General features: G+C 40.8%; 1 protein-coding gene across 4 annotated transcripts in view; it reads right to left on the bottom strand.

The window, feature by feature from the left end:
- IPCEF1 (interaction protein for cytohesin exchange factors 1) overlaps positions 1 to 16,041 on the bottom strand; it is a 128,545-nt gene that overhangs the window by 19,615 nt on the left and 92,889 nt on the right. For all 4 annotated transcript variants that reach the window (XM_019526990.1, XM_019526989.1, XM_019526987.1 and 1 more), the window contains 2 exons: positions 14,228 to 14,316; positions 1,860 to 2,220 (listed from right to left, as the gene is read on the bottom strand). In XM_019526990.1, the coding sequence (XP_019382535.1) occupies positions 1,860 to 2,220; positions 14,228 to 14,316 (450 nt within the window). The remainder of the gene's footprint in view (positions 1 to 1,859; positions 2,221 to 14,227; positions 14,317 to 16,041) is intronic.

The following is a 16,041-nucleotide window of genomic DNA, read 5'->3' as shown; positions in this document are numbered from 1 at the left end:
AGAATCAATACTGATTACACTAATGCCCTTCAAGGCATGATACTATTGTTATTCCATTGATTATAGCAAAATCATTATCTATTGCTGCCTGTTCTAAATAGTGTATATTTACATTTATTTATCCAGGCCTTTCCTTCATTCAGAATGTCCCTTAAAGGGTTCATGCACATACATGCCTGTCAGCTAGTTGGAGTGGGGCAGCTCTTGCTTCAAGAGCCCTGGAACCAGAACTGCATTCATTATGATACACTCATCTCAAACTGAATCCCTGGGGTACATTAGCCTCCATTTCAATCTCAAATTTTCTAGCTAAAACACTGTGTAATTTATATGCTACCAAGATTTTACTTAATTTTCAGAAGCTGTTGCAATGAAATACATTCACCCCCACACCTGTTAAGTAAAGAGGAGAAAAATACATGTATGCTATATAATTTGATGGTTCAGCATCCAGTTATGATGCACACAAGCAAACACTGAAGTTACATGGTTTCCATAGTGACTATCTCATTGAATTTATCTATTTTTGGAGTCCCATCATAGACCATAAATAGAAAGGTCTTAGACTGCAAGTGCTCTGCAATTTGTGACAGCTGCCAGCTACAAAGTGCGGGAGGGGAAAGTGTTACTTTTCCACTTAAATAGTTCTGGACATTTTAAACAAGTGCACCAATAGGATTTTTTTAGCTTCACAAATAAGTTAAGCCAAACCATTCCTAGATTTTATTTTCATCTATTTGCATTGGTTGGCATCATTGTATCGGTATAAGGTGTGATCCTACAAATATATAGTCCTATATTCTAAATTCTTCCATTTTTTATTTTGCACACTAAATCTCTGACCTGATAGTGATAAAAGTAGTTGTTAAAATAACGTTATAATTGCCATGTGCATGTTATTCTGATACTGCATAATGATTATTGAGACTATCCCTTTCCTGCATTTATTAAGGGATCACATTGTTTGAAAATCAGTCAAAACAATTTTCAAAATAATTACAATTTTCATTTGGGGCCTGAGTTGATGCAAAAGAACACCCCCACTTCCCCATTTTCTAATCTTTCTCTATGACTAAAAGTTCCTCAGCTAAAACTTTTGAGAATCCTCATATTTCAATATTCTTTTCCTAACATTGCATAAAGGACATTGCTCAGACCTTAGTCCTAAAAAAACATTGCTCAAAAGGAAAAAGCAAACTGTGTCTCCATAGTCACAGTGGTAATAAATGCAACATTTTGAATATTTAATTAGTCCTTGATTCACAACTCACTGTTGTGACATCGTTGTGACTATCACATGCTAAGCATATGCTTAAATGCTCCCCTGATTTAAAGCCTATATTCTGTTCCTTTTATTAGGAAAAGCCTTCAAAGAAGTCAACAGTGAATAAACAGTAAAACCAAATGTAAACTTGTGTCTTAAGATGTCATCACATTTCCACCTTTTCTGACACACGACTTCTTGCTTAACATCTGGTTGTGATGACATTGGATTTCATAGCCATTTTGATTCCCCACATGAGGTATGAAATAAAACATTTTTGCAAATGCAGCCCCCTGAAAGAAGTAATGGTACTGATGTACAGGAAGTCAAGAGGAGTTTTGCCTATTTTAAGATTTTATATCAGAGCTACCATCATGATCTCCAAAAAAGATTTGAGGTAAGGTTTAAGGAGACCAGATAGATAGATAGATAGACAGATAGATAGATATGGATTCAAGGAAATATATAAACATTAACACATAAATTACATGCCACTGGCAAGTTGTCCAGTGAATAATATAAAAAAAGGAAACAAAAATGCAGGATTCACTTTGGAAAAGCCTGACAAAAACAGACTCCGAGCTGATTTGCTCACCTTTGGCTAGTGTCTTCATTCCTATTAGATCTGGCACAGTTAAGCAAGTTGTGCCTTCACCTAGCAAAGCGTCGTAAGATGCAGTATCAGGCTTGATCTGCTCGCTTTCGACTGATTCACTACAGTTCATCTGTGGCTGTTCACCAGTGTGATTCTGAACAGAGAAAGTTAAGGGCTGATCAACCTCTTCTGTGGCAGGAGAGCTGTTAACTATGTCAAGCCAGGACTGCCTTTCTGGATAAATTACTTTAGACACCAAGGAAGAAGAGGATTCTTGCGACTTCACGGTGCTTTCCAGGGAGGAAAGAGAACAGGATGCTTCACTAGACAGTGAGGAGGCCAAGGAAGGCTGTTGCTGAGCCTGTTTTCAAGAAACAAAAAATTGAGGAATAAATAAATAATCACCCAGCCTTTCCTCTCATATGATAAGCAGCAAGAGAAACATGATGTCAAAAATTATATAGTTTTGCCTAACATTTCCCAAAAGCAGTGTACTTTCACAGATCAGCCCCATAAACACTTTCATACACCCAAAACATCACATGTTCTATTGGCAATTTAAGCATATGGCTTTCAAACCACTTCAGGCCTCTTCTCTAATCACAGAACTCCCTCTCTGGTTACAGCTACCAGTTGCTTTTCACTGGGATGACAGCAGCAGTGTAAATCCCCAGGTAGATGCGCCAATCCACGGTTTGCACTAGGGTTACATGAATTTCAAGTAGAGGCAAACTTCACTAATACAGAGCTTATATTTTAAGTATTCCTGGTGTCTCTCTCAGTATATTTCAGTGCTATCTCTGTTCCAGCCATTACAAGTACCAGCCTTGCATATGTTTTAATCCTCATCTATCATAGGTATTTGTGCTAGTTCAGCTACACTAGTTCAAACTCAAGGTACTATCTTAGGTCAGATGTGTATTAATCAATTAAATAAAGAGTTAGGGAATGAACAGTTGTGAAGGCTACAGAAGACACAATGTTATTTAGGTATGTCAAGTCTAGAGAGGAGTGTGAGGAAAGTTAGGAGGAATTAGCCAAGTTGTGTGAATGGACAAGTAAAGTCCCAAAAAATATTGAAGTAATTTACATAGTACAGGGAAGGGAACAAATGGAGGAACTTGTGTCCATTACATTTCTTGTAAGGTTCACAGTTATAATTTAACTGCATCAGCTCAGGAAAGGAACCTGTAGACAGCTCAATAACTAGTTCTCCTCAACATGCATCTAGAATCTAAAAAACATAGATGCTAAACTGCACAAAGAATGGGGATGGTAAACCAATAGTGCAGCCTCATCTTGGATTCTCTATGAACATGTAAAAATTGTGACCAGAGATTGAAAAAATGGATTTTTAAAAAGATGTTTAAGAGGAGCTCTGAAAATGCATGAAGTTACAAATGGTATTGAAAAGGGGCCAGGTTTCAAATGTATTTAAACCTCTGAAGATGAAGGTAAGCTCCCTGGCCCTAGCTATAGTACGTATTTGTATTACTGTAACTACCCTCATAGTTGGCCTCTCACAAGAAGCTGACACACCTACTTGCATCATCAAGGACCTAAATACCTTTGAAAAACTGAGCCAAGGTAGCTCAGAAGCTTTTGTTCTCCCTGCATCATAACATATGAACAAAGGGACATTCAACAAAAATGAAAAGGTACACTTTCCAAACTGATAAAAGGAAAACACTTTTTTTCTGCGCAATACATGATTAGAACATGGAATTGCCTCAGCATATTATTCAGACCTAGAACTTAGCAAGACTCAAAAAAGGACTGGATGATTCATATTATTTTCTTAAAACAACAATATGCCAGAATTGCAATAGATAATAACAAAAAAACTATTAAAAGGCATATAAAACATGCTGCTGTAGGGCTTAAAAAAATGTCTATTAGAAACTAGGCTTATTTCTCATATGCCTGTAGTATGTGGTACCCTTCATCTGCCTAGAAATACATGTAGGAATAATACATGTTCTTGTGAAAAATCTGATACAGCACCCACCTCCCTCCTGCTTTCTCACTTATTGTATTCTAATTGTGTACTCCACTTCATACTCTGCTCTATACTGTCTTTTCACACAGTCTGATGAAGTGAACTTGGGTTCACGAAAGTTTATGCTTTATATATCTTAATTAGTTAGTCTATAAAAGTACATATCTACCCTGCCTTCTCTCTCATACTAGCCACTGTCAGGGTCAGAGTATTAGACACGATAGGCTGCTGTTCAGATCCATCACACCAGGTTCTATATTCTTAAAATGTATGTAGAAGAGATATTTTAATGAATAAAAGAGGACATCAAAACTGGGAGCACCAAAAATGACTCAAGTTCTGTTGCCAGGGAAACCTACTTGCTAGGCAAAGGCAAAAATAAGCTTATCCTTAAAAAACAAGGCCAGTCTACTGTACATTGATAATCTATACATTAACAACACAGTTTTAAACCAAGTGTGACAACATTTTGCATTATGCTACACATATTTCTGCAGTTCAAAGCTGCTGTAACATATACTACCTCCTTCAAAAATGAAAAAAACCCCATCAAATACTACTTTCTCCTGTTTAGTTATTAATCACTGCAGAAAACGTGGAGTGTTTAGATCAGACTACGGGTCACTGGCTCCCTGGAGCAAGCACAGCAGGCAACTGCAAAAAAGGTATATTTTAAAAGCACTCTCTCCTGACCCGACTGTTAACAGAATGAGGTTATGTACGTTGCAATTATGTCCACTACAATACAGATTGCAGACACCTATTTTCTTAAGGAAAGCTTTACAGCTGTATCATGAAAGCAAAAGGCAAGGAAATAATGTCACAACATGAATCAATTAGGACTAGAAGCCCCATCACATAGAAAACTGCCAATCAGAAGATAAGGCTTGTTCCCCTATTCCCCAGAGCTCAAAACAATGAGACAACCTGGGAAGTATTTGTATAGCAAAACAGAACATCTAAAATATAAAAGGTCAGGCTCGTGAGATATTAAATTTATGAATTTAAATGCTTAGCCAGGAATGTAAGTAGGGCAGAGCAGCCAGAGCAGCTGCCCCAGGTCCTGACCTGGTAGAGGAAGAGCGAAGGGGCACAGAAAAAAGCTGGTCCTGCTGCAGCCACACACAGCTGGAGGTCACCATTGCCTCCATAGCTAGGGACAGACTTTACACATAAACTGGTTTAAGTGATTAGAAACTGGTTTACACTTGTACCTAAACAGATGTTCAGTGCACATAAACAAGTTTTAAAATGGCTGAAACCAGTTTGAGATAAACCTGGTTGAATGTAGTATCAGATTTAACTGATTTGAGTCAAACCAGTTTATGCAATGTCTGCCCCTGACCCCTTGTTGATTTAAGCTTTAAATCAGAGTCCCCCAGCATCCCAGCATGCTCTTTGGGCTGGATGGGGCTCTCTGCTCTGTTGGCCCCTCCCCTCTGCTCCCTGGCTGACATTTGCAGCTCCAGAAGAGATTTGCAGACACAGCAGGGTCTGCTGGCTTCCCTGTGCCCTACCCTGCCCTTGCTGCTCAAGCAAGAAATCTCTTCTCCCTCCTTCCCATCTCCCACAGCAGGGACCCTATCCCCATGGATCCTTAGATGGGCAGCAGCATGTGGTATGTTAATGCCAAGTGGTGTCTGTGTGTGTCTCTGTCTCCAATTTGACTGAGACAGGCAGGAAGACAGAACAGGGCTTTTGGAGCTAATCAACAGATGCTGTTTAAGAAGTTTGGATGGAGAGAGGCCATTGTTTTACTAATCAGGTGATAAAGACTCTTATCATCTCCCTGCTGGCTTGCTTGTCTGTCAGTTTGCTGCAGACAGTATGACAAAGCATGGAGGGAGATTGAAAAGCTCCATATCAATAGATGCATGCACTGCACCAGTGCTAGCCCAGGGCTGGGAGCTGACAATTCTCCCGCCTCTTGAGCAGCCACTGGGGAAAAGCTCCAGACCATGCAGGCAGACCTCCCTAATGAGAGAGTCCTGCCAGGACCCAGCCAGACCCCCCTCAGCTCAGCTCTGTGCAAGCGAAATGAGGGTTGCTGTAGCACTCTCTGGCTTCTAGCCTGAACCACTGCAGGCATTTGCCTGAATTTCCTCAGTCCAGAGAGAATGTCTGTCCAATTTCCAACCAGTTCAGCCTAGCCAGGTTAGACTAACCTGCAAAGATTGAATCAATTCAGGCTCAGGCTTTTTGAATGTCTGTCCCTAGCCCACGTGTTGCAGCTGCCCCATTACTACGCGTCTTTGCTTCACAAGGAAGGTGCCAGATGTTACCTATGTTTTCTGACATTAGCCCATGTAAAAGAATTCTATATATATAAAGGGCTTAGTCTGTCTGTCTGTCTGTCCATAACGCTTTTGGCCAACTGCATATGCACTGCTGAGAGGGCAGGCAGCAATTGGCTGCGTGGAGCCCCAACTTTGTGCTGTTACTGGGCAAGTTTGTGGTGGCTGCAAATACACATCGGCTGCCTGAGCAATGGGGCTTCCCCCCAGCAACCTGTCTCCCTGCTTGAGGGCAAAGGGTGGGGATTACAGTGCCTACCTTGCTGTCCGGCCCCAATGCCCCCCCGGACAGCCAGCAGGGACGGGGAAGCGGAGGACAGGGAGGGAGGCAGGCAGATGTGGGCCAGACAGATGCAGAGTGAGGGAGAGTGGGGTGACACGGGGCCAGATGCGGAGCAGCAGGGCCTGACACACAGTGGAACAGGGCCTGACACACAGTGACAGTGCAGGAACAGGAGTGGGGCATGACATGGAGAGGTGGCTGGGGGGAGTGAGTCCTGATATGGAGGATGTTGGGTGGCATGGGTCCAGATGTGGAGCAGCAGGAGGGGTGGAATAGGGCCTGATGTGGGGGGGGGAGAAGGGAGGGAGGGTTGGCACAGGACCAGACACAAAGTGATGCAGGGGGCAGGGCCTGATGTGGAGTGGGGGGGGGGGGAGTGTGGCCAGATGTGGAGCGGTGGGGGTGGGGTGCAAGGCCGTGGGGTCAGATGCAGGGCTCTGTTCGCGCCCACCCCTACCCTCCACCATTCTTGATGGGCAATTTGCTAATGACGAAACTAAATGTAAAGGAAATTTTTGTTTTTATTTACCATTACAAAATGGTTGCAAGTAGGGGAGGATCTTAGAGAAGCACCCCACTTTGATACTTGGTCTACCTAAATTTTAAAACCAAACATCTTAGATGGGCTGTAGCAGATCTTTTCAAACAGCACTGAGGCTATCAATTGACTTCATGGTTTACAATAATCTAGCTGGTTCCTGTTAGTTTTTCTTCATTCTATAGGTGTTAATGACCCTCTCTGCTTGTTAATGATCTTAATATTCCACTCTTCAAACTAGGCAGACAAGGTTCTTTGGGTAGATGTGATCTCTTTTATTAGACCAACTAAATACTTGGAAAAAATTTTCTTTGCAAGTTTTCAGACACAAACACCCTTCTTATAAGGGTGGGGTTTTTTGTAAGAGGGTGTTTGTGCCTGAAAGCTTGCAAAGAACAATTTTTCCAAGTATTCAGTTGCTCCAATAAAAGATATCACATCTACCCGAAAAACCCTTGTCTCCCTATGTCCTTAAACCAACACAGCTACAACCAACAACTCTTCAAACTATCCTTTCTTCTGCAATTTTTCTGTCTGTTAGCCTGGTAATGTCTTTCTTCTTTTTCACAGCCCTAAAGACTATTTTTAGTTCATGATAAAAATCTTAACTCGGGGTGGTAATATTAACTTAGGTGTAGAAATGAATGGGTGAGGTATTGGTGACACTGTCAAGATGCTTGAAAGCTAGATTTTGTTTTACAAATTTGAATAAGAGATATACATTTAAAAGAGATGTACATTTAACTATAATGACTACAGGACTAATGCAACAATACCTTTTGATCATTCTAATAACTTTTTGCCTAGTTTGTTGTGCTTTTTAAACTTAATATATAATTTAGCAAATTAGTCAAGATTCTAATAAAGTTATATTTGTTTTTTCTTTGATTTTGAACTGAATAATGTAGTGCCAGTTCCAAAATTTATTAGTACAGCTTCTAATTTCTCTTTAACTGGAGAGAAATACATGTTGTGTTATATGGAATGATGCACCCACACCATTCGCACCCTCCTTTTCAAAATCATAGATCCACCAATAGTTCGGAATGAATGAGAAACCACCAGATTTTTCTTTTTTCTTATGATGTTTAGTATTTACCAAAGTTATAATACTAGGCCCTTTGGAGTTCCTGCAATCATCTGTAAGTTAATAAGTCTCCATTTATGAACATTCTTAAAATAGGTTGTTGACTAAGCAGATGACAAGGATTCGACTGAAAGCTAAAGCATCTTTAGGGTCTCTTTTAGAGAAAATTACTGATATAAAACATCTCACTGGCCCCTGCATGACCTCTGAAGTCTATTGTCCAGCATAGTTGCTGTTTGTAAGCCATAAATCTATTCATGTGCATCTACACAAGATGTTTACTGCATAGTTGCCTAATTAGCTCCATAGTAAAGTCTTGGTGTCTACATGTGAGGCCCTATTAAGCCACAGTAAACTGATTAACTCTGCCATAGGTTAGTACTTGTAAATGAAGCCCAGGTACACCCAGGGGTGTGCCCTGTCCACCAGTGGAAGGAATGGGGTGGTCAGGCAAGAGTGCTGAGAGAGAGGCCTGCCACTGGGAGCAGTTCCTTCTCCTCTCTACAGAGCCAAGCTGAGATCAAGCATTTAACTAAATACACATTTATTACTACAATAAATAAATAAGAAACATTAAATATTTATAGTAAAATTAGTATATGACACCATATACAATAACCTGCAATCAATATATTGTACCACTTTGAGGGACTGCAAAATATAAACCGGGTGATTCACAGCATATGCAATAATTAACCCCCCTGCACAGAATAAACATTAACACTTTAGAACAGGTAAGTCAAGGCATCAACACAATAAACACATATGAGCATCAATTTAGATAACCCAGGTAGGTTGAGGTAGCAATACCATAAACGTACACAGGCAACAATACAGGTATGTTCTGATAATAGGCAATAAACAAATATAGATAATGAAGACAGATAAACCCACAGAAACTTCTTTAAGGAGTACCCATAACTATATTGACTTATACAGTATGAAATAATAAAAATCACAACGTAAGTGGGAGCATTCAGCACCTCACGGGGTGCTCCTTGGAACCTCTCCCCTTTAAGGCCCCAGGATGTGGACACATCCCCTCCCAAAAAGGAGGAAGTTAGAGGCGGCAGAACCTCCTCTCCCAAGCCCATTTCCCCTGTGAGACTTGCTTCCCCATCAACTCACGCTCCCACTCTGAAGCAGCCACGGCTCATTCCCTGGTAGCCAGTCCCACGAGGGCCTCTCTCCGGTGGCACCTCCGGCTCCTCTATATGGCCTGGTGTCCCACACTGGGCATCCTGGGCACTCCTACAGGAGCTAAGCCCTTACTGGCTCTGGTTCCCTGGAATCACACAGAGGATCTCTCCCTTTCCCGGGCCCTGCTCTTTTAGTTTAATGAGGAGCCACACTGTGGGGCTCGGGTTATTCAGCCTAGAGCCGGGGCTAACTTGAGCAGCTTGGAGCTGCTACAAGGGACAGCTCTCCATGCACCAACCTGCAGATGGGGTGGGACCCAAGCAGCCTCAAACTGCTCCCAAGGCTGGCTCTCCATGTGCTGATCTATGCACTGCCTACCCAGCTACTTGCTGGGTTCACAGGCTCAAGCCACCTTGATTGGCTCCTAGAGCCTGAGCACCACGCACTGATCCATGCACCATCGAGGCTCAGGTAGGGTCCCGAGGACAGTCATCTCCAAAGCTCCTATCTCCTCACCATCCCTCGCCACATCTCTCTCCTCCAGCATGCTGAATACACTCTCCTTTTATACAGTTCAAGGGCTCGACCCCTGAAGTTCTCTGGCCCTGGTAGGGTGTAGTCTCAAACCAGGTCCAGATTGTTCCTTGCCCCCTCCCTTCAAAGAAAGGGCAGGGCTTTGCTTACCCTGGCTTGCTTCTGATTGGTGGATGGGCTTCACCAATCACAACTGCACAATCTCGAGACCAGGACTCATCCGGAGCTCAAAAGGTAAGTTTGTTACATAAACACAAGTATTACCCTATGGTGGCATTATTTAGTGTGCATGTGTAGATGCTGATGAGGCTCGTTGGGGCACAAGGGTGCTTTGGTGAGGGAGCTGCCTGCCAGCTAGCCCCACACTGGAGCACCCTCATGCCTCAGCCAGCCCCTCTGCAGTATGTTGAGCTGGGTCAGGGCAGTCCTAGGTTGGTAAGCTAACACCCACCCCGCCCTTTCCCCTACCAGCCGGGTGTGCTTTGACCTGGCTCAACATGCTTCGGTCCCATGCACATGTGTAAATGCAATGTCTGGGAGCAATTAATTTCACGTGTAGATGTACCCACAGACAGTAACTTTTTGTTGTATCAATAGCCAAAATTACTTATTTTTATTTTCCAAAACACCCTGAGGCATTCACCTACATTGTAGATCAATAGGTTAAAAACAAAACATTAATGGGTATCTCATTGGTTTGGGTTTGGAGGAGCACAGAGAAAAAGCAAAATTTCATGGAAGGTACATAGTTAAAATATTGCTTGGATTTGCACTGGTTACCTATGGGTTTCCAGAAATAGATAGGGATGTTAGGCTTTTGTCTTTAAAGCTTTAGCGTACTGGGGACTTTCTACCTGAAAGTCCAAAGGCAGCAATTTTAAAACTGCCTAGGCAATTAGGTTTCTAAGTCTCATTTTCAAAAGTGACTGGCATTAGGAGACCACATTGCATGGAGAGGCAAATAAAACTAATAAAACATCACTTTTGACATTGATTTGAGTTTATAAAGTAAACGTTGCTTCTAATTAAAAAAATCCAGAAAATATGCAGCTAGAGCAATGATTCTCAACCAGGTTGCCCTGGTATCTTGAGATAATTTCCAGGGTGGCATGGGGTGCCATGCAATGCTAGCACTGTTAGAAGTTCAAACAGGATTAACCAGATAAACCCAGATATTTCAAATACAACTCTGTGAAATTTAGGACTAAAAAAGGATTTTGATTTGAAGCTAAACTGAGTTCTGCTGGTCTCCAAATGTCCTATACTAGCTGTTCCTAATACTAGCCAAAAAAGCTGTCTAAGACAGATACATGCCAATCCTTTTGATCAGCTCTGTCTTGCTGAATATATACTAATCTTTTTTTGGGTGGGGTTGAGGCTAGGGTGGTGAGGAGGGGAACTCAGAAAAGAAAATAAAGCTGAGCTCTCTGAGAAGAGATTAAGTAAAGTCCCGACAATATCCAGTTCACTTGCCCCCTTCCTTGCTAAAATTCAGAAGCCAGCTCAGCTGCCACTACTGTTGATTTCACATACAAGTTAAGGAGCACTGGAGGGGGAGACAACCAAGGGTGGTTTCTGCATTAAACAGATTGACAGGCTGTAGAATCCAAGAAGTCAGAACGATAAAAATAGTACATATGTAAACAAAGCATATGGAGAAAAGCAAATGCATTGAATTAGGATCCCATTGCTCATGAAAATGGAAAGACATCCACAAACTATTAAAACATTCTACTTGATTTACTGTTGACACTCAAGACAGACAATGATTCACTGCAGTGCTAAATTCAAGTATTATTTATTACTAGCCTCTGGCCTAGAATAGGTCTTGGAGCTATATCTCTGAGGTTCACATTCTCTCTGATATTTATAGCCACTAAGTCATGTTTAACTTTCAATTAGTGCAAGGAACAATTCTGTGTTAGTGAATAATACTTATCCTCCAAATGTCAGGTGGATTGTTGTACATTGTTTAGTGTTAGACAATGAGTTTAGAGTAATAAGTGAAGATTAATTTATCTAACTGCAACAGAAAGGGCAATAGGAAATTATGACACATACTAATTTCATAAAGGCTAATTCAGTGTTAGTCAGGGGCCGTGTGTAAACAAAACAAGAGCTGTGTGTGCATGACGCTTTAAAGCGGGCTAAATGCTTTTGCACTACTTTAATGGTGTCAGCGTTTGCATGCCTTAGCAGCGTATTGCACATTAATTCCAGCTGCTGTAGGAAATTCATCAGTGTAATGTGCCTTAAATGACTTGGTGCGCAGCAAAATAAAACTCCTTCGAGGAGTTTTGGTTTGCTGCCCCTATAGCTGTGGAGTGAAGCACCAGGCTCCTTGTAGCTCAGGGGCCCTGCAAGAAGCCCTGCAGGCAGCCTGGCAGCAGCCGGGGAAGGCAGGCTCCACTCAAGAAAAGAAGCAGACCTGATCTTCCACCCACCCCTCAGAGATTGCCTGCCTGCCTAAGCTGCACGGGGGCCCAGTGCTTCCCTTTGTGGCTGCAGTGCCCCCTGGGACTGCCCAAGCTGGTTGTCTGTGGGTGGGGGCTACCTAAGGGGGGCCGCTGCTGCTGCAGAAGGAAGCACTAGCCCCCACCCTCAGCCCAGGGACTGTTCCGCTCACTCTTCCATCCCTGCCGGAGAGACAAGTAAGTCAGCAGGGTGTGTGCACGACAGGCGTGTTTAATCAGCCCTAAATTGTTTTTTAAAACCCACCACTTCAATTTAGGGCCCCTGTTTTGTCTACACATGCCAAAAGATGCCAAGCAGAAATCCTTGAAAATGGAATCTCCCTTAATTCACAAAACAGTGCAGACAATAATTGAGTAAAGCATCATGAATGAATCTATGTTCCACAACTTGTTTAAAATGAACAGCTTCTACCAGCAAGGATAGTTCAGCTTTCATAACAAAATATAGCATTTGGATTTTTTGCTTAGAAATACCAGACTTTTGGTACAAACGTGCAACATGGACATTTTCCCTGGCAAGACTGGAACAAGACCATTTAATCACATGTAACTACCCACCTTTTAGGTGTTTCCATTAATTTATTACTGACCTGGGGTGGATTTGAATCTTTACTATTTAAATTGCACTAGAATCCAAAACTTACTAGTCACTTTCCAAATACAGAGGGAGACACAGTGCCTGGCTTCACAGGTCTCAACAGAGCAGCAAGGATATTGGGAAAAGTGATGCAAAATACAAATAAAGTGATCTCATTTACAAATAACTGATGGACTTGTGTTAATCTGATTACTTTTTTAACAAAGATACATGAAGTTCACCATATGAGGCTAGATATACTGTTCACTTAAATGTGTAAATAGCAAACAGAAATGAGGTGAGGATTATTCTTGGTATCTCTACAGTTAGGAAGAGACACATGATAGTTTTAGGGAAAATAACATTTTCTGTATTCTGATAGTATTTCTTGTTCAATATTAGATTAAACCTACTCTGTTTTTTTGTGATGATGGTATTGGTGATTATGTTTTCGGGGTTTCCTTTTTACTTGTTTACAACTGTCAAACGATATCATTCCATCTATTTCCCTTGTTTGTCTCTGTCATAAATACAGCTTTGTTTCTAGTGATTTGATGTCCCTCTCTCAACCCTGAACCCCATACTTATATGCTAATGAATAACTCACACCATAAGGACTAAGTACAGACAGTTAAAAAGACCAGAGCTGAACCCATTCATCTTTGCAAGTTAGTCTAAGCTGCACAGATTGAACCAATAAGCAAGTGAACAGATATTTATTTTTGATTCCAGAAATGCAGCCATATGGCTGCAGTGGCCCAGGTCAGAAGCCATGGGTACTAGAGCATGCCTCCCTGGTGGGGCAGGCAGCTTGGGCCAAAGCTAGCCTGCCTACCCTGCAAGGTGGGGAGCTTGTGAAGGAGGTGCAAAACATCCTGGGATGCTGGAGGACTGTGAGTTAACTTGAATCTGAAGAGGATCTGGGACAGAAGGTCAATAAACCAATTTAACTTAAATGGGTTAAGTCAGATACTGCATCCATCCAGGCTTGTCTTAAATTGGTTTTGGTCATTTTGAAAGTGATTTATGTCCACTGAACTTCTGTTATGTTACAGATTTGAACCAGTTTCTGATCACTTATACCAGTTTATATGCAATTTCTGTCTCTATCCACAATGTATAATTAGAGATAGTTTATATGACTTTCTCAAATGTTACAGATAAGATGGATTTAAATGAGGCCAAGATAGCATCTTTATGGACCAAAATAGTAAGGGTGCTTTATGCACATGAAGTAATGTGACAATCATCATCTCAGTGAACTTTCCAATGGAGAATGGGATGTAAAATAAGTGTATCCAAGTTTCCAGAGGCAAATAAAGCAAATGCTTACAGTTCTTATTGTAATTTACTAATCAGAGATACACAGTCTTAAGAGGCTGGAACAATATTCGTGCCCACTGTTTAGTGACTGGAAACAAACTAATTACTGTAATGCATACCGAATGAGGAGGCAGTGGCTGTGCTGTATATGGTGGAGGTGGTGTTTCTGTTATTTCTGGATCATCATGTTCACTCTCACTATAGCATTCTGGAGCATAAATATAAAATGAAAGAAAAATTAGACACTCGTTTATTACTTGAACCATCTTGGTAGGTGACGATTCCTTCGCCCAATGCCAAAAACCTCATGAGTCAATGTCTGCTCCAGTTAGAACCAACCAACAGACATGCTATGACAACTTCTTTTATTCTAACCAAATAATTATGGTGAAAATCATCAGAGGGTACTCTTATAAGTAGGCTCATAAAGTTCCTTTTATCTATGTAAACGTACCTTCCATGGCTTTGAAAAAATACTGCATTATATTTTGTTTTGCCATTCGGCAAGACCTATCAAAGCAAAAGGGAAGTTTGCTCACTGCTTTAATCTGACCAAATAGTGTCACTTCTGGAGACAGAGTGACATAGCTCCCTAAGAAATGAGCTGAGACACCTGAAAAAGTAAAATTTCCCACATGCTATTACAAAAACTTTAATTCAACAACTTGTCTCCATATTGTGGAGTAAATAATCTGTACTAGTAGAATACCCAGACTCTACATCTTTCGTCTAATGGGAAGAAGGCCCAAAGACCCCAATATCTGTTGAGTCCCCTGCGGAGTAATAGCAATTTAAAAAAAATTAGGAGGGTGCTAATTTAAAAAAAAAAAGCAGGGACAGAAGTATTTACTGTTGCTATTTAGATGATTTTTAAAAGTAGATTAAAATTAAAAAAGCATTCACAAGTACTCATTTGTATAGACAGACAGAATGAGATACACTAGGCAAAATAACAAATAAGTTTGTAAGCAGATAGTCCTACTGTCACCACAAAATAATGCTGTTTTTCCACTGTACTAAAATCTTTCAGCAGCCACCAACCCTGCAGATGTAAATTCTAGCTGACCAAGTGTATACACTAAAAGACTTTCCTGCATCAACCTCAGAAGAGAATACACATACACATATATGTGATCTGAGTTTAGGAGTTAAAAGTTAAATGAAGACAACATCAGTGAGTAACTGTGTGACTAGAGTAACGAATGCCCCTGTGGTTTCAACTGGAACAAATATTCTTCACTTCCTTTCCTAAAAGCTGTTGATTGTATAATATCAATGTGTTGTTAAAGAGGAGCAGCACCAGCCTGGAGGAAATAGTATCTATATATATTTTACTTAACTTTCAGTCAGTTGGTTAAGTTTAGGTTCATAAAGCAGTTTGAGATGCTTTGATTTAGTGGTGCCATGCAAGTGTGAAACATTCTGCTAGCATCACCTTTTAGTAACTATTAATTATCACAATTTTCAGCCTTATTAACAGTTGAATATTTTCTTTCTTCTTTCTTTCATATATATATAGAGAAAACTGTGTGTCACTTTTTTGCATCTCATGATTGTATGATCTGAAAAAATATTGATAGGTAAAAAAAATATGCAAAATTAAAATCTCAAAAAGATGCTGATGAAGTGATGTTTAGGAGGATGTGCCACCTATTGTGATTTTACACAGTTCCCTGATGCTATTCCTGGTAGAACCATAGGATATAATAACTATTGTTTGGCTTGCTGTAAATATTTGCCAGCTGTGTATCACATTTTTAAATATTATTTAGCATAAGGCACTAAAATGTGATGTAAGTAGAGGGATGTCACAATTCTAAGAAACTATGCACAAATAATTTAAATAACTTTTAATAAGAAAACCTTCTGCAAATCTTGTTGTATCTACACAAATGACACCAGAGAAGCCCTGTTTCTGATACTGTAAACGGAT

Source organism: Gavialis gangeticus, unplaced genomic scaffold (assembly GCF_001723915.1).
Source record: "Gavialis gangeticus isolate Ggan-Ray unplaced genomic scaffold, GavGan_comp1, whole genome shotgun sequence".
Classification (NCBI taxonomy): Eukaryota; Metazoa; Chordata; order Crocodylia; family Gavialidae; genus Gavialis; species Gavialis gangeticus.
The sequence above is the reverse complement of the archived record's forward strand: the minus strand, read 5'-3'. Positions and strand labels throughout refer to the sequence as shown.